This window comes from Ruditapes philippinarum, unplaced genomic scaffold (genome assembly GCF_026571515.1).
Source record: "Ruditapes philippinarum isolate M1 unplaced genomic scaffold, ASM2657151v2 ctg3715_1_1_1_1, whole genome shotgun sequence".
Lineage (NCBI taxonomy): Eukaryota > Metazoa > Mollusca > Bivalvia > Venerida > Veneridae > Ruditapes > Ruditapes philippinarum.
The window spans coordinates 36702-58439 of NW_026857641.1; the positions used below are offsets into that span (position 1 = coordinate 36702).

The following is a 21738-nucleotide window of genomic DNA, read 5'->3' on the forward strand; positions in this document are numbered from 1 at the left end:
TAAATTTAATCTCTAAGTTTAAGAAAAGAAAGAAGAAAAATACAATCATTTAATACCGAAGCACATTTATAGTTTATATAATAATTCTAAGAATGTATATATCCAAAATAATAGACATATCAGCTTGTTGATTGTAAGTCTAAGTTGGGAAAAATTAATACATATCAAAGTGAAATCATACTTTATTAGGACTAATATCTATATAGTATGTTGCTCTCATTGCACCTTGTGAATGAAATGTAATGGTAATCAAATTAGTTTGTCATTTCACTGCTACAGTAATATTAATAGGTTAATTGATTCATTGGGCATTATTATGTATAATAGATGATAGATCTCTATATATTTTATAAATTTATTTTCTATTTTATAGACTGTTGGAAATAACATGTTTACTGATATCCAACTTCAAAGTTTACTTGTCATTTACTTAACAACCATCTTATGAAAAGATTTATAAATTAAAGCTGCTTGGACATATACACAGTTATACTATACAATAGTCTTTCAGCATCACAATAATGCAAGCGTTTACCCGATTTAGATCTTCCATATGTTAGAAGATTTGGGAACATAATTATCATTTGACCTATCAAATTTACCCATTCATGTTGATAAAAAGCCTTAAAACTTTACTTTAAATTCAATTAATGTTCACAAATTAACGTTTACGTTGAACTAATACAACATTTACCATATGTGGAAAAAATGGAATCCAAGCGTTTCTGCGACAAAGACTTACCAATTGTACCCAATGGAAATTGACGATCAATTTGCAGAGCTAAACATGGGCATTTTCCGACACATATTGACAGTAAAATTCCAGCAAGAATCGCGTTATATTTGCTCCACATATTTATTTACAAACAAGCCATCTCCCTACCACTTTAAAATAAAAGTTCCTCTAAAAATATACGTATAAATTTGATAACACATTTCGTCTTCTAGATGCTTGTTGATGCTGGCAGGTGCCCTATGAATATTCAGTAAGTCCCCGATGACGTCGCATTGACGATGTCACTCTGCGTTCCATAGTTGTAAATCGATTTTTGCTATCAATAGAGAAGGGAAAATATTGGTAAACGGAGGGATTGTCCAGTTATACGTGGGAATGAACGTAGCAGATTTATTGTCGCAGAAATCAATTAAAGTCTAAATCAAACCAATATGCCCGAGGTGCACGTGTTAATTGTGACAGGCCACGATAGTCAGAACACACGCACAAACCGTGTAACACCTAGAGCAGTCTTCCGTGTCGTTTATTGGGTTCATGTTCAACTGACACGCTTCATGATCATTTCATTGATATTTTCAGAAAAGTTATATTATTAGAAATGTATTTTATTTTATATTTGAAATTGTACGTAATTTTAGTATTGAAATTTGATTAAATTATTTATACATTTGTATTTAAGATCCTGTATGGAGGTGAAGATGTGCCCATATGTAGTTTAAAATAATATCAGGGTAGATTTATGATTATTTTATTAAGTCGCCATATCAAGTATAAGACCAAGGTTCAGGTTGCATTAATCGACATAATAAGAAGTATAAAAATTTCAATTATGATATTATTTGTATATAAAACAACAACAACAAACGGGTATAAATTCAGGGTCCTTCAAATATTTGAAAGACCCTGGTAAATTTGACCAACTTTGTATACAGTTGGCATACGAATTCATATGAAGTTTTGATTTATATATACATATGTGTGCAATTTTGATTGGAAAACGTGCTTTGAGAGCAATTTTGATTAACGTGCAATGCTAAGCGTATAGGCGGCAAATATATCAGTTTCACATAATTGTGTGCGTGCAATAACATATCGGCAACATAGTCATTTATGACTGAAAATAAATTCAAATTTTTATTGAAACACAAGTTGGCAATTATTTTTGTAGATAGATATTTTAATATGCTTCAACAATTCTCTAGATTAGAGCGATAATATGTGTATTATACGAGTGAAAATTCCACAATAATTGACGGCAGAAACAATTTGTTCACATGGTTCATAACGGAGTAAATCAGACAAGAAGCTAATGCGAAGTTCATCAAATAAAGTTAACTAGAAAATAGATAAACTGTAACTAGAAAATAGATATATTCTGTAAATGTGAAAGTTCTTGCTAAGGGCATGGACGCCGGATATAACGGTATTAGAGATCTCTGCTCAGAGGAAGTTTTTTCTGCAAATGAATTTTATTTCGGTGGTAGAAAAAAGACTCAAAGACACATAATAATGAACTAAAATATACAAGGGCATTGGGATATACTAAATTGTTATAAATATAGTTTACTCTAGTACGCAATTTGATTGCGGGATATATCAGGAAGTAGTGCCTGAGTCTGCCGATACACTTGTATATCATCTGCAGTAAATTAAATAATGTTTTCGTAAGTTTCACATCCAGACTAGATAATATGTGTATAGTATCACTCGAATACACGGTTTTTTTTTCAATGTGAATTTTTTATGAAAGGGTGGGAGAGGGGATGAACCAGTCAACTGTAACCATGGTCGAATAGTTGAATAGCGGGAACTTGATCAAACTTTGGTATAGGTCACGTAAATCCCTTTGGCTGATGTTTTCTGAGCTGAACATAGCTATTTTAGCGCGCAATCAAAACCAGCGTATTGACCCGACATTGTGGGGAAAGCATGTGAAGGGAAAGGCTTTGCCCATTTCTCGTGCTATCCCCTGCACTCAACCCTAGGAGACGGGTTTGACGTTTGACGCTTGATGGAATATAAATGTAGTTTTGACTAATTTTAATTAATTTGAGTAAATATTTATTGTCCAATTTAAAAGTTTAACAAAAAAGTTGAACAAGTACGACACTGTGATGGTAAAAGTATTTGCTCTTAATTTCTGTCATCTTGATAATAACCGTTCATGCAGATGTCTTCCTTAGCGAAACATTAGTATTCCATACCTTATGATTGCATAATAATAAGACATTCAACTGACTCCAGAGTGTCAACAAATCTGCATATCGAGCTGGTCCTTGGCTTAAATGAATGAAGTATATTTATCTTCAAACGTAGCATTTTTTAAAATAAAGACTCGATTTTTACAGCGTGCACGTTTTGCCTCGGAAACGAAAAAATCATTCTTTAGAAGGATAAAAAGCTGAACAAAAATGGTCGAAGTTAAATGTAAAAATTAAAGGGGCTCCACTGAGGTTTTTTGACATGAAGGGACCGAAAATGGTTTTATAACTGGATATATAGGTTTGAACCAAAAACTCGTGTACAAAATAACAAATCATTCGCTCAACCGCTTTCCGGGGATGAACAATTTTATAAGAGCAAATGGACCCAAATTGAAAAGTGTTGCAACGCTTTTCACTCAAATTGGCCCAAATATGACATCAAAAGTCTATTATCAATTTAATACAGAGTATGTTTACATATAATCTAAGAATATTACATAGTTTTTGATTTATGAAAGAATTTCAAATTTTATGATTTTAAACTATATATTAGACCTCAATGAAGTTCCTTTAATAGTTTCGAATTCACATTTATGCGTCTTAAAAGCACAGTAGTAATTTTGCTTCCATACAAAATACTAAATATCTACAGCTGTACAATACTAATTGCCGCTAAGTAATAGACTACGGCAGTGAGTAACTTTAAGTAGGACTTTACAGCTGTAGCAGGACACAAAAATTATAAAGATTTTGAGAGTTAAAAGTTTAAACATTTCTGGAATCTGGATGTAATAATCTATATAGGGCAACCAGGACCATACAGGTTTCAATAAGTTTCAATAAGTTGATTTAAATCAAATAGATTAGAAAAATTAATTAGAATGAAGTAACAGTAATTGCAAGATCTTCTCTGCCGGAGTGATTGTGCGGAAGAAACGACAACAGCACTAGTGATAAATATAACTAAAAATGTACAAAAAGAAAAATAATTGCAATAATCAATGCATATAACAACTTATTCTGATTCTGTGAACAATAGAGAAAAACAGAATCCCTAAAGAAAGCCCAACACGGCAGAGTTCCCGACTTTTTGATTGAGCCTGTTTGTAGACGATAGTGGTAATTGCAAGCTACCGTCCACGCCCCTAGCACCGGCTTAAGCAGAATTCAACATTTTACATGAACTGGTAAAACTTTGAATTTTGAAAAATCCGCAGGTGTGTTCATACGTCATGTAAATGGCGGACCGGTCATTTTTCATTCCATGGACAATGGACGAAGCTAAATAAAATGGAATTGAGGATACAAGGCGCACGCAGATGACAACGATAAACGATAGAGTCTGATTTTATACCAAACCCAATTAAATAATTTCTTAGAGTTAGCTCCCTTCTTGCAACAAGAAATACAATTTTAAAACATTTTATCTGTTGAATCAAATTGAATTGCTGTCCTTATTCAATGATTGTCATCAGTAAAGTGTCACTAGATTTAATACTGCAGATAAGGAGGGAAATCCCTACGTAGCTGAAACCTTCTAAGTGTAAGTTATAAAGCGGTAAACTTCCTGTTTCATAGTGACCCTGGCCTTGTCTCTAGTGCTAGTTGGACCACAGACGCTTGGGGGACAAATCCTGCCTCCAAACGTGATACGCCCCTGTAAACACTTATAAAACCTTATTAAATAAACCTTACCGTGACTTTTCCGGTGTAAAGAATTATCTTCTACATGCAATCAGAATAAACATTTATACATCACATTTTAATATGAAAATCAACATTTATTAAAAACCGAAAGTTAATTTTACGTTCTGTGATGAGTTCCTGGCTCTGCGTGGAGTGCTTGTCAAGCTGGTACAGAAACTGTGTACATGCTCTTGATTACTCGAGCATTCTATCGTCATGTCCTGCGTGTTAGCCGTTTAAAAGACATTTATTTGTAATAAAACTATTACCAAGATGCACAGTGTGTTGTTTCCCAAGTTTTTTATTCTATATAATGTACAATGTAAATATTTGAATTTGGCGGTCATATTGGATCTCCTGAAAGCACAGATATATAAACAACGGATAGGAAACTCAAAAATGGACGAGAGTCCAATTCAGACCCACATGCCGAAAGTGACGATTTTGATACAACTTTAGTCGTGAGAGAATTATAGTGTTCTAGCTCAAAAAGGGAAACAAGAGCGCAAACATATGCTAGGCTCTGGTCGCGTATTGGTTGGACTGTTTACATTTTTGAGTCTGCAATTTTTTTACTTTATTGAGACTTGATCTGACCCCCAAGCTTCTGTGAGTTGGACAAGAATGTGTTTCAGAGTCTTACTAAATTATTTAGAAATTAAACTTAATAGTAACTGGGATGTTTTATTCATCTGGAAATGGCTTAATAAAATAAGTTTCAAGATAAAGATGGATGCTCACCTGTGATTAAAATTTAATAGTTTTAAATTGACAGTTGACAGGGACAGCCCAAGCTAGTAGGGGCTGGGTCTGACCCCGAAGTGTCTGTGGTTTCAGCAAGTTAAAACTCTGGCTTAGGACTCATAATTGTATTGGGAGACTACAAACTTTATTCAATATGTACTGTATGGTTTAATTATTGTGAGCACAAGCACCTTTTATTTCCTGTCACTGTATATGTTCAATAGGGATAATATTCCCCCACCCTCACTTTAAAAGATTGGTGGAGATTTTCAAGGGGTGCCAATATAGAAAGTGTAATTGCATAAAATTTACCAAAATTAAATATTGTTTTTGTCATGCAAGGACTGTTTTTTTTTTTTCTAAAGTAAAGAAGGTAGCGAGATTTTTTTTTTCCAAGAAACAGATCAGCGGCCCTCATTTTCAGGTGTATTTTGGAGCTAGTCTGTATATGAAAGACCCTGTCTGTTTTGTTTTGTTGTATTACAGGACTTGAAATAATATCCTTCCAACCTGTTTTGTTAAAAAATGGAATGTTTCATGCAAGGACATATCATTATATTTTCTTTTCCTCTTATCAAGCAGGAAAGTCATTATTTTTGTCTGAAATGGTGATATTGATAGTGACATTGGGTGATATATGCAGGAGTGACCTGCTCAATTTCTTGAACAGACTTGTCAAGCTTCAATTTTTGGAGCTGTCCACTGTAACTTACAGGGATGTCTTGATGAAAACGTCAAGTTCCTTAGTGAACAGTGTTACTATAGGGTCTTGTTGGACTGCATAGATCTATCTGCAAGCTGGCCTGGCTGTGTACTGGTTGTAGAGGCTTATTACTTTCAGTTCCAGCCGGTTAAAGATTTAATTAAATTTACAAGCATGTTCGGATTGTAACTAAGCAATTTTTATTGAAAAATAGGAATTTTTCTTTAATTAGAGAAAATCTTCTTTTTTGCTGTTTGACCAGTGCTAATTCAGACCACTGGACTTTAATTACATGTCCCAAGATAAGTTAGTACCTGTTAAAGAAAATAATTACAATAATGATAACTTTAATGAGATATACCAGTCAATTATTATATTAAAACCAAACCTCTCATGGAGGATAAGTGAAGAAATGTTATAAACTTCTGACTCAGTTCTGTTCGACCCCACACTGCCAGGTCAAACTTTGGTGCTAATCAAAAATGATATTTTTCAGTTGATTGGGGTGTGTGTGGGGGGGGGGGGGGGCGTTTCAATATGAATTAAACTAATATGAACACCCAACTGTATAAAGAATCGTCATTAATAAGTCACAAGTCATTTATCACTGTTACATTCTAATAGTTAATGAATATTCATATGAATTTTGATAAAAAAAATGCAGTTTTATTAGCTCACCTGTCACAAAATGACATGGTGAGCTTTTTTGAACGCTTTTCGTCCTGTGTCCGTCCGTCCATTGTCCACCTGTTGTCCATTACTTTTACATAAAACAACATCTCATAAACCGCTGAGCAAATGTCATCCAAACTTCACAGGAATTTCCCTTTGGCGATCACCTTTAAAAATTGTTCATAGAATTTAATTCCATGCAGAACTCTGGTTGCCTTGTCTACCAAGTTTGTTCAAATGAAAGCCTTGGGATCAAAATTGGCCCTGCCCCAGGTGGTCATTGATTTTCCTTATATGTCTATGAAAAAAACTTAAAAAGTCTTATTTTCAAAAACATCTTCTAATGGATGTCTAGTTGTCTACCAAGTTTGTTCAAATAAAAGCCCTGGGGTCAAAATTAGCCCCTCCCCAGGGGGTCATTTATTTTCTTTATATGTATATTTTAAAAATGAAAAAATCTTCTTTAAAAAAACCCCAAAGAGTTAGAGCTTAGATATTTAGTGTTAAACATCTTCTAATAAGTTTCTACCAAGATTTTTCAAATAAAATTCATGGGGTCAAAATTGGCCCCGCTCAAGGGGTCATTGATTTTCCTTATATGTCTATATACAAACTAAAACAATCTTCTTTTAAAAAACCCAAGTGATCATTTAAATTTTCTGTTTGTGAAACATTATTTATTATTTTGTGTCATTTAATAATACTGTTATGAGTTGAAAACTTTTTTGCCCCTGTAAATGATGCATGTGATGGTTGCTAGGAATATTTTTCAACCAGTCAAGCTGTAATTTTATCAGAATATATAACTTTGTTTCAGTTAAAGACTAAGAAAAGCAAACAAAATCAATATAAATTTAATGTTAAAAAAAAACAACCTCAATTGATCGTTTTTTACCTTGGGGATTTTCTTTTAGAGATAAAATGATAAAAAATGTCAGCATACAGTACAGATTTGTTTTTATCATAAAGCTTTAAGTAGCAATCAATATAAAACAGAGCTTTTTTCTCATATCGTCATTCAAGTGTGTGTGTTTCAAGGTTGATTTATTACTGATAATTGTTTAAATAGTAAACTATGCTTTACTGAAGATATATACATATATATACATCACAGTACCGGTACACATACATCATTTACTGGTGTTTAATATTCAGTAGAGGATTTAAAAGCATACAGGTAGTTTATATTTTGTCTACTTTATCATTAAACAGGTTTATATTTCAAAGTTTCATTTTTGGCATAGGGAAAAACAGGTCAGGGAAGACTTTATTTACTTTTTGTAACATTCTTATTCAAGCAACTTAAATGATGTACATGCACATAATATTACATTGATAGCAAATAAATTGTTTAATAAAGATGGGTTCATAATGAAGCTTTATGGTGAAATTAAAGAGATTGATTTATGGTTACACATTTAATATCAGGATTTATTGACAATAGTTTATGATAATACTCTTCATAAAAGGAGGTAGTGATATCGGAATCAGTGTGCACTTGATTCACATTGTAGGTAAAAACTGGAAAATTAGAAATATTTTCATTTATGTAAATGAATGTATTTAACCAGTGCTAAGATTGATTACAGGATGTTATATTATGTGTATCTGTAGCCAGTGTATAGGTATTTATTGCATTTAAAGATATTTTAGTCAGATCTTAATCTTAGCCAATGAGGGAGATGACTCTGAAATCCCTCCCTTAAAACCCACTTGTTCCAAAGCTGTATAGTTGTGAAAACTTCCTGTCCATCTGCAAATTATTTTTCCCATACAATTCTACATATATCATAATTTCAGCTAGCTAATAAATGCAACAACTTTCATCTGAGTTATATATATGCATCATAATTAAACAGTTACTGACCTATTTTCCTGTTGTTAAACATTTCATTGCCACAAAAAATATGTCATGAAATGAATGATAAAATATAACCAATTATGTATTTTGAAGAAACCAAAGAACTAAAATAATGATATTTTGCTTTTTTTTTCAATGTAAATAGGATGTGCTTGTAGGTAGGTTTCCTATAGTAAAGTAAAGTAAAGTAAATTTTTATGGATGATTGAAAAGTGATTGTGATTGAAAGCTGGCAGTATATGGATATATGTAGATATATGTCATATCAGATCATTTATCCCCATTCATATGTAATTTGTCAAATATAATGCTAAATTCTGTAAATAAATCTTGCTAAACATTTCACAGATCATCCATTATACACCAATTCACTTAAAGCCTATTTGAGGACAATTATTTAAAATTCAAAATTGCAGCCATTTTGTTAAAATGATGGAGTACTAGATAACCTTAGTTTATTATTGCTATGTGTACATGAATATCTATATTCATAGACTGTGCATACATATGCATATGTTAGTTGACATGATGATAAATTTGTTTACAATTGTTATCTGTCAAGGATTTTCTTGTAGGGTTTTTGTTACCAACAATGCACTTCTTACTCTGTTATAATGATCAGTGTGATATCTTGATATAAAACTGTTGAATGTTTTACATAATGACACTTTCAGGAAATTACATACACTAATTTTATATCTGCTAAACTCTTCCCCTCCTCTCATTGGATAATGGCTAACAGCCTAACACTTTGTTAAGAACTGCTAACTCTTCTCTGTCTACATATTATCAAAAACTGCTAGCTCCTTCCCACCTGTTATATTAGAACTGCTGACTTCCCCTGCCTGTTTTCAAGAAATGCTGACTTTTCCCACCTGTTTTTAAGAACTTCTGATTATCCTTACCTGTAATCAAGAACTGCTGACTCTCCCCTCCTGTCTTTAAAGACATCAGAATTCTTTTTCCTATTATCGACAACAACTGCGTAATCTTCCGTAACCAATATCAAGAACTTCTAATTCTTTAAATGCTGAAACTTCTAGTGCTCATCTTTAGCCGCCAGTATACAGCCAGACCAGCATGTCCTAAACTTTTGGCCAAATTGTTATCAGTATATAATATAATTGGAAATAGACAGTTGGACAAGTACGTTCAGAGGAATACAGCATGTTAAAGGCAAATTTGTACATTATAGTACATGACTGTATATAAACATGTAAAAAATCAGTAATATAACTGCTTCTTCATAGGTAATTTACCTGTATAGTACCTTGTTTGTTTCATAACAAGAAATTCATGTTTGTTTTAATTTGCCAAAAAAATGTTGTAGGAGGAAATACTTGTATACCACCATTCAGAAAGTATAATTATTTTGTAAATGCGATAGGCCTACTATACCTAGCTGAACTCAGTAAAAATAAAGTTCAGTGTATTTCATTACCATATTTGCATGATAAATTTGTAATGAACAAAGTATTCCTTTCTATCTGGTTATCTATCATTATCTTTAATTTACAGACAGTGAATACAAGTGAATACCAAGCACCATGTTTGACTTGCCAGCCCATATAGGCACCATGTCGGGCCTGGGCCTGCTGTGGACGTCCTTATCTGGAGTGTATGTTTTGAAGGGAATGTACCAAACTGTTGCAGGCTCGAGCACCAGTCGTGATTTTGATGGTGAGAAAGGAATATTGAGATTCAACAAAAGGTAACCATGTTTTTTTTTTCATTTAAAGTTTTCTTAATTTATTCATTATATTCAATATTTATTTAGCTCTTCCCTACACAGATGACATATAGAGATCTAAAAGTTGACTCAGTTTCCATCACGTGTTTTGTTTACCTGTTTTGACAGTTTTTCTTGTTTTGCAAGATTTTTATCTTGTTCTCAAATTAGCACCCTGTGAGTGTTTATGAAAAATAGGAAAAAAGTGCCAAAATATTTATCAAAATAAAACATTGCCTTTCTTGAGTTTCTTGATAAGATTTTTTTAAATCAGTATGGTAGAAATAAGGCAAGATTTTTTTTAATCAGTATGGTAGGAATAAGGCAAGATTTTTTTTAAATCAGTATGGTAGGAATAAGGCAAGATTTTTTTTTAAATCAGTATGGTAGGAATAAGGCAAGATTTTCTTAAATCAGTATGGTAGGACTAAGGCTTCAGGTACAATTAGGTTTAAGATTTGATATCTAAATGAAAACAAAATCATACAGAAAGATCTAAATTTGTCAAGAAGTTCAGGAACATACAGTGTATTTCTCTCAAATTTTCAGACCAATAAGACGACTGTTCCTTGAGCTAGGCATGAATGGTGCAATATGTATAGCTGTATATAACTCATACTGGTTTGGAATCACAAACTTTGGTTGGCTACAACGTTTTGTTGACAGAGTATCAAACCCTGGTCTAGTTACTGCAGGTAAGCCTATGATTGAAGGCTGTAGCAATAGCCTGGCATGCTTTTTGCCAGTTTTTTTCCATTTTTAAAGTGGAGGGGCATAAATATTTGCTGTTGTCTGTCCATCTTGCAGTCCCGTCTGTATACTGACAAAACGGTGGACAGCAACATAGGTGTTGTGTGTCTTATAGACATGTTTCTAGTTTAAAGTTTCAAGAGAATGATAAATTTAAATATCTTTAAATAAAACATGTAGAAGAAATTCCACATAATGTCTGGAACAAACAGTTTTCTCATAGTTTTTTTTTTTCATTATCCAAAAACTTAAATTTTGCTACCTTTATAGTAAAAGTTTCCTTCATTTAGCTGCCAGCAATACCATTTCAAAAACATCAAATTATTTCTCTTGTTTATCAGATGAATCCAAATGCTTTTTACCCCTAGCATTGCTGGAGATCAATGTGATCAGCCCATGCCACAATCTGACTTAAGTTCAGATCTACCTATTTCTTATATGTAGATCTGATGACGACTGTATATGTTACACCTTCTTTATACAGTAAAAACCCTCAATTAAGACCACCATCGGGACTGGGCCAAAGTGGTCTTAATTGCGGGGTGGTCTTAATTGTGGGTATTCTTATCATTGTTTACACACGTCATGACCAGGGCCTATTTAAGTTATTTTGTATGAACAAACAATACATGTATCTTAACCTGCAAATACAATATGAAGGTATGTTATAATGTTACATCTGATGGGAAGAAAACATATTTCTGAAGAAATTTAATATCAAATTTTCTTTGTTCTGATTTCAATAGTAATTATTGTATAATGTACATTATTCACATATCATATCAGGCATTATTTCTTCACAAAACAAATGTGCATAAAGCAACATTAAACCACTATGAAATTAACATTCTCACCTTTTTTCATTAAATATCCCATAAATAACAGTTTTTGACACCTTGTGTAATCAAGTGTCATGCCTAAGAGCAATCAAGCAGATAATAACAACATAACAACACATTTAAGATCTAGGAAGGTGTTGATTTTAATATCAGTGGTCTCAATAGTGAGGTCAAATAAAGAACAAAATAATGAATTGGGACTGAATTTGGTGGTCTTAAAAGTGGATAAGTGAGGTGGTCTTAATTCTGGATCATTTTACCATTGACATAAAGAACAGAAAATTCCGTTCTTTTAAAAACTGGTCTTAAAAGCGGGGTGGTCTTAAATCCGAGGTGGTCTTTAGTAGGGATTCTACTGTAATTTGGATTACCAGAGAAAGCTATTTTTAGCCATGCATTCAAACCAGTTTTTTCAAAGGCAATAGAAGTATCAAAATACCGTTATCCGTGGAAGTTAAACAAATTGTTGATTTGTATTAGTAAAAAAAATGTTTGAATTAAACATGAAAAAATAGAGTCACTTTTTTATGGGCAATATTGTTCTGCCAGTTAACCTGCCAGCCATGTTTGTTTTCGAAATCGTGAAAATTACCTACTCAGTATTGTTTTTCCCAGGGTTAAAATTAGAAACCATATGGCTTTCAAAATAATGAAAGCTCCCCGAGCTTTGTATTTATGTGGAGCATTATTTAGAGCTAATTTTAATCAGATTGCCAGTGCATGACTGACTAACATTTAACTTTGTTGATATAACAAATATAACTGTCAATAATTTAGAACAGCTTTAAACTCAACAAAATAATATGATTTTTGTTATATTTCAGATGAATTATCTGTAGTTGTTGGAAGTAGTCTCCTGTTTGCACGCACATGCGTTAAATGGTATCAGAGTGTCTATATTAATGTATTTAGTACAACAACAACACTTGGACTTGTAGACTGGTTAGCTCCTCATATATACTCACTGTGCGCTGGTCTCACAATCCTAGCCGAGGCTCCAGCTTTAGATGGCACTGGAAGAGGTCAGTTAGTTCTGTTAAATTGATCAGATTTTAGATCAAATATTCAAAAAATAATGAAAGTCATTGTACTCACATCACCGTCAAGGTCACACTTTGGTTAAAATTGTGTGTGTAAATTTGTATATCCAAAACTATTGAAAGAAATGGGTTGAAACTTTCAAAGCATAATAGGTCACTGTCCAATGTCCAAAACTCTTTAACTTGGATTTTGACAGAATAATGGCTTTCTTTGAATATAGAAAATTCTACATTATCTAGACTTTTGTTCTATGCCAGGCACTGAAAATAGTCGAAAATTCTACATTATCCAGGCTCTTGTTTTATTATCAAGCACTGAGAATAGTCTAGCACACTGTCCTACTGACAGCTTTTATTTAACCCTTTCCCTCATGAGCATATTGTGAAAAATGGCCGTTTTTACTGAAAAGCCTCCTGTTACAAGTTCAAACTGCTATGAAACTATGAAAAATGCTTCAATACTAATCAAACTTGGCACAAATGTTGACTGGACCATTGCCTTTGTAACAACATGCTCAGTCTTAAATTTCCTGTTACCATGGCATTGACTCGATTTTTTCCATCAAAATTTATTTCAAAGTGCTGCAACTTCTCAAGGGATCGAGATAGAGTCAAAGGCTTTTCAGCGTTGGTTACACGTAACCTTATAATCAACCTGGGGTCATTTTTAGCCTCTCACATGTCAAAAATTTTCATCCCCCTTCTGGCAACCCCCCGATGTATCTTTTGGATGGGGGGGGGGGGGGGGGCGCGGCGCCAAAAAAGTGCTCACTTTTTTTAGCAACATTTCTCAAACGAAAACATGTGTTTGGGGCCCAAATAGGACATTTTTTCACTATTTCAGGCCTAAAAAAGGGGGGGGGGGGGGGTAGAAAGTGCGTTGTTTCGCGTATATATGAGGTAAAGGGTTAATAGAACATTTTTTAAGTCACATAGGGTATGTTTCGCCTTGCTGGTAGATATTTTTTTATAAAGAAAAGTGAGGTGTTTGTTGTGGTTGTGAGCAGTATAATCATTAATTAATAGGACTTTATTTCACTTTTATCTACTTTTCTATCTATTTAAAGTGATGAGGCATGATGAAGCAAAAAAAACGACAAAAAAAAACAAAAAAAATTACCTACCGGTAATTACCGGATACATACAAAAGTTTGATATATAACTATTGAATGTAAATCATGCAATGATCTTATATAAGAATAATTGTCGAAGGAAAGAAATTTACTTAGGTGTTATGCTTTGTATTTTCATAATTATTACACTGGTTTTTATTTTCAAGTTAAATGTTTCACAGTAAGAAAAGTAATTGATAAATGGAGTTTATATTGTTAAAATTGTATTTACCTATGATCCAATAAGTAGTATGCTCCACTACTCAGTGCTAGATAGATAATTTAGTATTAAAATTAATGAACATAAACAAAAACTCTACCAAAAATGATTAACCAATGCTTATGAGTGGTTCATGACAATACATGTTGCTCATTTTGTGGGAATTAGAGAAATAATCTTATATAAAATCTTTTTTTTTTTAGAAAATTTTAAAATATGTATGCAGTTTGACCAGGCTTTACAACACAATGGTCTGGCCACATTCAAATTTTCATTTCAGTATTTCCATAATCATATTGATATAAATGATAATGAGCTATTTAAAAAATGAAAACTGGAAAAGACTTTTAAATAAATTCAGCAAGATAAAGGTTACATTTCACAATACCATAATTTTATATACATGTAATATTTATTGTGAGGGCTTTACAATATGTTTGCCTGACCAACCAACTTCAAATTTTCATCTTGTTAAGTCCATAGTTAGTGGGCAGTTACAAAGATGGAATCTGCACAAGTCCATTTAATAAATTCAGCAGAGGAAGGCTGGACTTTCACAATAATGAGCCGCGTCACGACAAAACCAACATAGTGTGTTTGCGACCAACATGGATGCAGACCAGCCTGCGCATCTGCACAGTCTGATCAGGATCCATGCTGTACGCTTACCAACCCTATTAAAAGTAGAGAAACTGATAGGGAACAGCATGGATCCTGATCAGAGTGCGCGCCGATGCGCAGGCTGGTCTGGATCCATGCTTGTCGCAAACTCACTATGTTGGTTTTGTCATGACACGGCTCATATTATGATTGGTGCTTACTGTACTTGTAAAATACAACTTGTGAAGTATTGTTGTATATGTTTACAGGTTGGTTCCACTGGTCAGATTTCAGTTGGCACCATCTAGCAGGTGTGGCAGCATTTGCTTTGATATCACACTTTGACTACAAACTGCAGTACCAGCTGGCGAAATTCAGGAAAAATAGGGCAGGTAAGAAGGCATGATTGAGGGTCAAGGTCAATTTTCAAACATTTTGTGCCTGTTTTGTTTGCTCACATAGCTTAATAAGGAGATGATTGGATTAGTAGCTATGGATGCTGGTTTAATCCTTGGAAGGTGTAGGTTCTGTGTGACAATTGATGTCTGACATCGAGTCTAATGATCATGTTAAAACTGATTCAGAAATTATGAGGGATAAGTAATACGTTACTTGTTGAGAAGTTGTGAAATTTTTACAGGTCAGTTATTTGCGTAAAAAAAGAAATCAAACAAACTTTATTTCTTTTATTTTAATCACAGCCCTAAAACTGATTTCCGCTCTTTAAAAGCCATCATATTCACACCTATATAATAGGTATTAGCAAGGTTTAAGATGTCAGCCATTTATGTAAGCAATATGCTCAATTTCTTTAACCTTAAACTTGATGGAACCAACAGTAATTAACCTTTTCCATGTTTTATTTATTTATGTTTTACTTTATTTGATCTATATTGGTGGGAAAGGCTTAACACTTTTGGTTCCAGTTACAGCAGAATACATCCAAATTTTGATGATTTTTTTATGAAAACTTAAAACTTGTTTTAATGTCAGAGTAAAAATGTTGATGAGTGTGCAGATGTGATAAAAGCTAGCAAATTTATAAATGTAGTATACTCAGTGATTTATGAGGTGAAATTTTAGTAATAAAAAAAGAAAATGTCATATTTTGCATAGTATTACATTCAGCTGGATTGGAAACACTTTGCTGAAACTAAAAGTATATTTTTTTTAAGTTTTATATTTAGAAGATTTATTTAACTTGCATAGTGGTGTATTGCTTTACGTGCTGTATTTAAAAATTTTAAGATTGTGTATATATATCAGAAATTATTCATATTGTGAGTAGTGTATTATTTAAAGTGATGTAATTATTGTTGATTACCAGGCCATGTGGTGAGCGAGGATCATAAACTACCAAAAGGAGGAATGTTTGAATATGTGTCATGCCCACAACTCCTCAATGAAATTCTCATACATGGAGCCATCGGTAAGTTTTGTTTATAATACACCTTTATTATTATTATTGTAATTTAATTCCAAGTTAAGAATATGGAAACTAATTATATTTTAGATGTTCTTGTCCTTTTTACGGTAATCATTATCTCTTCCCAAACTGCAAGTATTTTTAAAAAATATCTTTTTCTAACATTAGGTACAAAAAGATATTTATTTTCTTTATTTTTTTCATTATATCAGGTGTAGCGCTAGGCTTCAAGCACCAGGCCTGGTGGTTGTGTACTGGCTATGTTACCATGAGTCATCTGGTTCGAGCCCTAGGGCGTCAACAATGGTACCGCAAGAAGTTTGAATCCTACCCTCCAAGCAGAAAGGCTATTATCCCATTCTTATTATAAAGATGGAAAAAATATCACGACTTTTTTTTAGAAAATGGACTTGACAAATATATTTTGCCCCACTTACAGGCACATCTAAGAAGATTTATATATATTTTCTGATTTTTGTACCAAATGTTCATTTATTTTATTACCTTCAAAAGGGGTCATATGGCAAGCTCACTGTTCATTTATCAGTAAATCTTTTGAGTTCAATTTTATAGACAGATATGTACAATTGATAAGTCTTCATTAACTGTTAGCCTGCTGGAAGCAGCTGGTTCTGACCATCTGATCAGTGCAGACCAAGATCAGGTGGCACATCTGTGCTGTCTGATTATGATCTGTACTGTTAGGGGTATTCAATCATTAAATATTTCAAATTTTCAGTAAAAATGATGACTGGTTTTGTCCAGATTGAAAGATTGACAAGTTCATTTAAGATATTTGAAGTTGTAAGGATTAATTCATAAAATCTTCAATGACTTTTTTACTTATATTGTAATGTACTTACAAATAAAATAATGTCATTATCATGATAATAGTGTGATTGTTTAAAAAATGGTTGTGAAGATTTTTTTATTTTTGTTTGAATATTTTAAAGTGTAATCAGATGTGTATGATTTTTTGTCTGTAATTATCTTATTTCTTATTGTCTATCCTCTTTATCAGCAAAAAATCATTTATTTGTTGTAAGATTCTTATTACCGTTATGTTTTTGAATTTGCTATATTTCGGCTGTTATACAATAATAATATTTGTCATATGATGCGGTTCGGACCCAAATATCCGTCCCGAGGGGCGGTAACGAAGCTTGCCAAGTTACCACCAGTTGGCAGCTTCCCTAGGGACGGATATCCGATCCGAACCGCAAACATGTCAGATATTTTTTCTTGCATATTCTGCCATATTGCTTCATATTTAAAATGGTTAACCTCAATATGTTATATGTCCATGGAAATTAAAGTCATTTCATCCATAACTATTTTCGTACAATAGTGTATGAACTTGCAACTTAAATAAAAGCGGCGAAATGACGTCATCATAAGCGCATATTTCCCTTCTAAAATGACGTCATTTTAACGCGGTTCATTCATAAAGTGCGCTAAAATGACGTTGTTGTTTGGCATGCGACTCATCTAGCACCCTCCATACCAGTTGAAATTTCCGGCATGGGTAAAACTCACGGAAACGCCAGTCTGCTATGCAAGAAAAATAGTTACATATCTGAACAGATATGTATGGATTGATTGGTTATGAGAATAAAATTGAAATTTGACAACTGGTGTTACAGGTCTCATTGAGTTATGAAGATTGGGTTGTTCAGGGTTGGAGGTTAGAAGTAAATTTCTAAATTTAAACTAATTTTATTTGATTGGTCAAAAAATGGCACAGAATGTACACTGACCGATGAAAATCATAAGATATTAGACTGAGCTCAGAAAGTTTTATAACATCAAGTGCTATGCAAGAATATATTCCTCGTGGTGAACCCTTATGACCAGACCAGTATTTTGTACATGCACAGAAACAAACCTTGATTAAAACACTGCTTCAGTTGTTATTTATCTTATTGATGTAGAGATTTCTGTCTGGAGGTAGTACACATTCATCATAATGTAGGGATTAGTGTCATATTAAGTATAAAGAAAACATTCATATTTTACCATCAACTCAATACTGTCCTCAAACTCCTGACCTCTAAGGCTCTAACTGGCTTTCAATTTTTGGAAATGATTCACTATAGTCAACTCCACATTCTTGGACAGACTCAATACTTACCACTTCTACATTTTTGTATTTTGATAATGTAATTCCTTTAAATTATTTATAGACTGTCCTTTTTTCAATGCAAGGCAAGTCCTTTATAATTATATCAAAGGTGAACTACCTTTTATTCTACAATAAATGCCCCCAGGGGCCTTACACTTTGGGGTGGGTGGTGGGGGGTGGATAGGAGGAATGCTTGATGCGCCTTTGTTATCTTTTGCCGGATTATTGACCTTTTCTTTAAATTTTTATTCACGGCAGTTTACCATGTTGTTAATTATCACATCTAGTATGTGATTATTTTGCAATTTTACCACATAATTGACCTACAGGTATACTTTTTTTAACTTGTTAATATGGCCTGAACTGTTGTAGAAAAGAGCAATAATTCTACAAAATATGCATAAACATGTATATATGGTGATAATTATATATTCAACATATCAGATTTTATTGTTAATATTCATTACCACTTTGTGCCTTCTAATATATATGTGTGTGTTTGTGTGTGTGTGTTAAAATATACATTTATAGTATAGTTTTTGTTATGCAGAATATTCATTATATGTATAGTAAACATTTTAATATTATCAAAATTTTTGTATCTACAATATAATATAGATACCTTTATGAAATTAGAATAGATTCATGAATAGACAGCTAATGTAAATGCTTAGAAAGGGTTTGATATAACCCTGCACTTCAAAATTTTGCTTCACAATAAATTGTCTTTAGAAAATTTATAACTGTGTTGTTGTATATGTATAAATCTTGTGTGTTTCATAGAACATGTCAAGTTATTATGATCACCATGTTGTTGTTGTTGTTATCTGCAAAAACTTTAATGTTGATCAGCATGTGAAGTGCTGCACCTGGTGTTTTGCTTGTGGAATAATTTTGTTTTGTCAGAATTATTGCCCTTGACTTAGTGAAAATTTTCAATTTGTGTCACATGTAGGTCAAAAAGTATTTGACTAGAGTCAGAATATTGACAAAACAGTGAGTATGGGGGGCACCTGTTTCCTATGGCCACATTTTTAGTTACTTTTAACATTGATGCAAATTTGTTATCAACAGACAAGCCTTAAAATATAACATCAAGTTGTGCCATCATTGTAAAGGTAATTTGATGATCTGGCAGCTCTACTGATTCAGAAAATATACAGCTTTTGTAACCATTATCGCCAGCCTAATTTGTTAAGATGCTCAGTTTTCAATCACCTTTGTTCCCAGTTTTATTGATGCAGAAGATGATCAGTTTATACGGGGAAGTCGAAGGTCATGACTGCAAAGCGGGCCCAGGCTTTGACTTGCCTGGCTATACACTGTGTAGTTTTAAAAGGAAAATGCAAAAAAAATAAATAAAAAATATAAACAATTCTATACCCCATCAGTGAGATTTTCATTATCATTTCTAGTTGGACACTGCCATTTTTTTATACAACACAACGAATTCCGATAAAAGAACCATTGCAACTTTTCGGTTCAAAAATAATCGCCAAGATGTTTGGATTGAATGTGCATGAAATACCCTATAGCAGCTTTAAAATGATGAATGTAAAATAACAAGAGACATCAGTGATCACGTGTTGCTTCATGATAACCAATTGCATGATGCAACTACTTTGAAGCAGGAGACACAAAAATCATTAACCAGGCAAAACGTGGTTTTTTTTTCCAAGGCCATAACTTGGCCAAAAATCATTCAACATGAAAACCTGTGTAATATGCACAAGTACTTGAGCTGTAAAGTTCCAATGAAATTGCATTAGTGTTATAAGAGTAGTTAGTCCGGAGAAATTAAAATCATTAAAGGGCCAAAAAACAATTAACCGAAAAATGTTGATGAGATACACAACTACACATTATTGATCATTCATGTAAAGTTTGGAAAAAAATTGCAGATGTAGTTTCTGAGGAAAGGATGGACAGCCAGACGACGTAGAAGTGATCCCTAAGACCGTAGAATTATGTTGCCACTACTCTGTAGAGACAACACGAAAAATCAACAAAAATTTATCTGACTTCCCCGTTCAGAGGTTTTGCCTATTTTCATGTTGATAATTATGGTAGTAGCTCTGTGGTGTATAATGTATTTAGTCTAAGAGGATTTTGGTATGTCTCAAATCACACAGGTCATATGACATCGAGTTTGGTAGAACATTTATCAAATCATTACAAACATAACAATTATAATCTAGCTATTGTTGTCATCACTTTCATTAAGTTCTCAACTTTCTGTAAGCTTGATAGCTTCCCAATTGGTAAAAATTAAAGTCTGTTTCAGAATTTGTACCTACAGAAGCAAGGAGCAAACAATTATCATTTTTGTGACCAAATCATTGAATCTGAAATTACTTGATGCTACAAACACACTGGTGTTCCACTTCTTAAATGGTTTTCTTATAAATTCATTCCACTCGACAGAAAAAGAAATAACATCAGATTCCAGTTGTAAGTTATTGTAAAAACAAGTGGTGTCAGTAAGACAGCATGCACAACTATTCAAAGTGCTTGATACAAGCCTAGATGTTGGAATTATCAAAGGATTATTTTATTCAAAATAAATTAAAATCCATGTTGAGTTATAGGCCTTGAAGTGTCCTCTATGATCTCAGACGTGTGGAGTAACAAGCAAATGTGGTTGATGAAATATAAGTTGAACTCTAATAAGCGGACACTGAAGCTCAAGTAAATATGATAGCCCCACCATTACTCAGTCAAGATAAATTGACATCAAGCAATACCTAGACTTACATGCAAGAAAACTATTCTTTAACTCATACATCTTGCCACACTTAGATTATTGCTGTACTATCTGGGGCAATTGCAGCAATGATCTGATCAATGAAATCATAAAATTTCAAAAAAGAGCAGCAAGAATAATTCTAGATAAAAGTTACGATGCACCCTCCAGTGATTTGTTTAAAGAACTAAATTGGATGAGATTTGATGAAAGAATGAAATACAAAAAAGCAATCATAATGTTTAAATCTATCAATGACATACCATATCCACAATACATGCAAAGTAAATTCCAATTTGTTTACCAAAAACATGAGCGCAACTTAAGATCTACAAATAGTTCAGACATAGCTGTTCCACGACCTAAGAAAGAATTTTTCAGAAAATCCCTAGTATACTCTGGCCCTAAATTATGGAATAATATCCCTCTTAACATAAGAAAATCTAACAGTTTAGGAATTTCAAGCTTCATATCTATCTTGGCATTTCTCATCATTAAATTAATCATTTTATAACAAAATTAGAATCCAATCATTTGATGAACCACCTAAA

At 32.9% G+C, this 21738-nt stretch overlaps 1 protein-coding gene across 3 annotated transcripts; it reads left to right on the plus strand.

The window, feature by feature from the left end:
• Positions 1-4313: 4313 nt before the first annotated feature.
• Positions 4314-16720, plus strand: LOC132750458 (polyprenol reductase-like). Of its 3 annotated transcripts, none has more exons than XM_060740449.1 (7): positions 4314-4483; positions 10129-10317; positions 10885-11030; positions 12749-12946; positions 15166-15288; positions 16224-16325; positions 16535-16720. In XM_060740449.1, the coding sequence occupies exons 2-7, from the start codon at positions 10154-10156 to the stop codon at positions 16690-16692; spliced, it is 891 nt and encodes a 296-aa protein (XP_060596432.1). In that variant the 5' UTR covers positions 4314-4483; positions 10129-10153; the 3' UTR covers positions 16693-16720. The 3 variants fall into 3 exon arrangements, with proteins under 3 accessions (XP_060596432.1, XP_060596430.1, XP_060596431.1); XM_060740447.1 differs by having other exon boundaries at positions 4315-4483; positions 10125-10317; XM_060740448.1 differs by lacking the exon at positions 4314-4483 and adding an exon at positions 7774-7922 and having other exon boundaries at positions 10125-10317.
• Positions 16721-21738: the final 5018 nt, after the last annotated feature.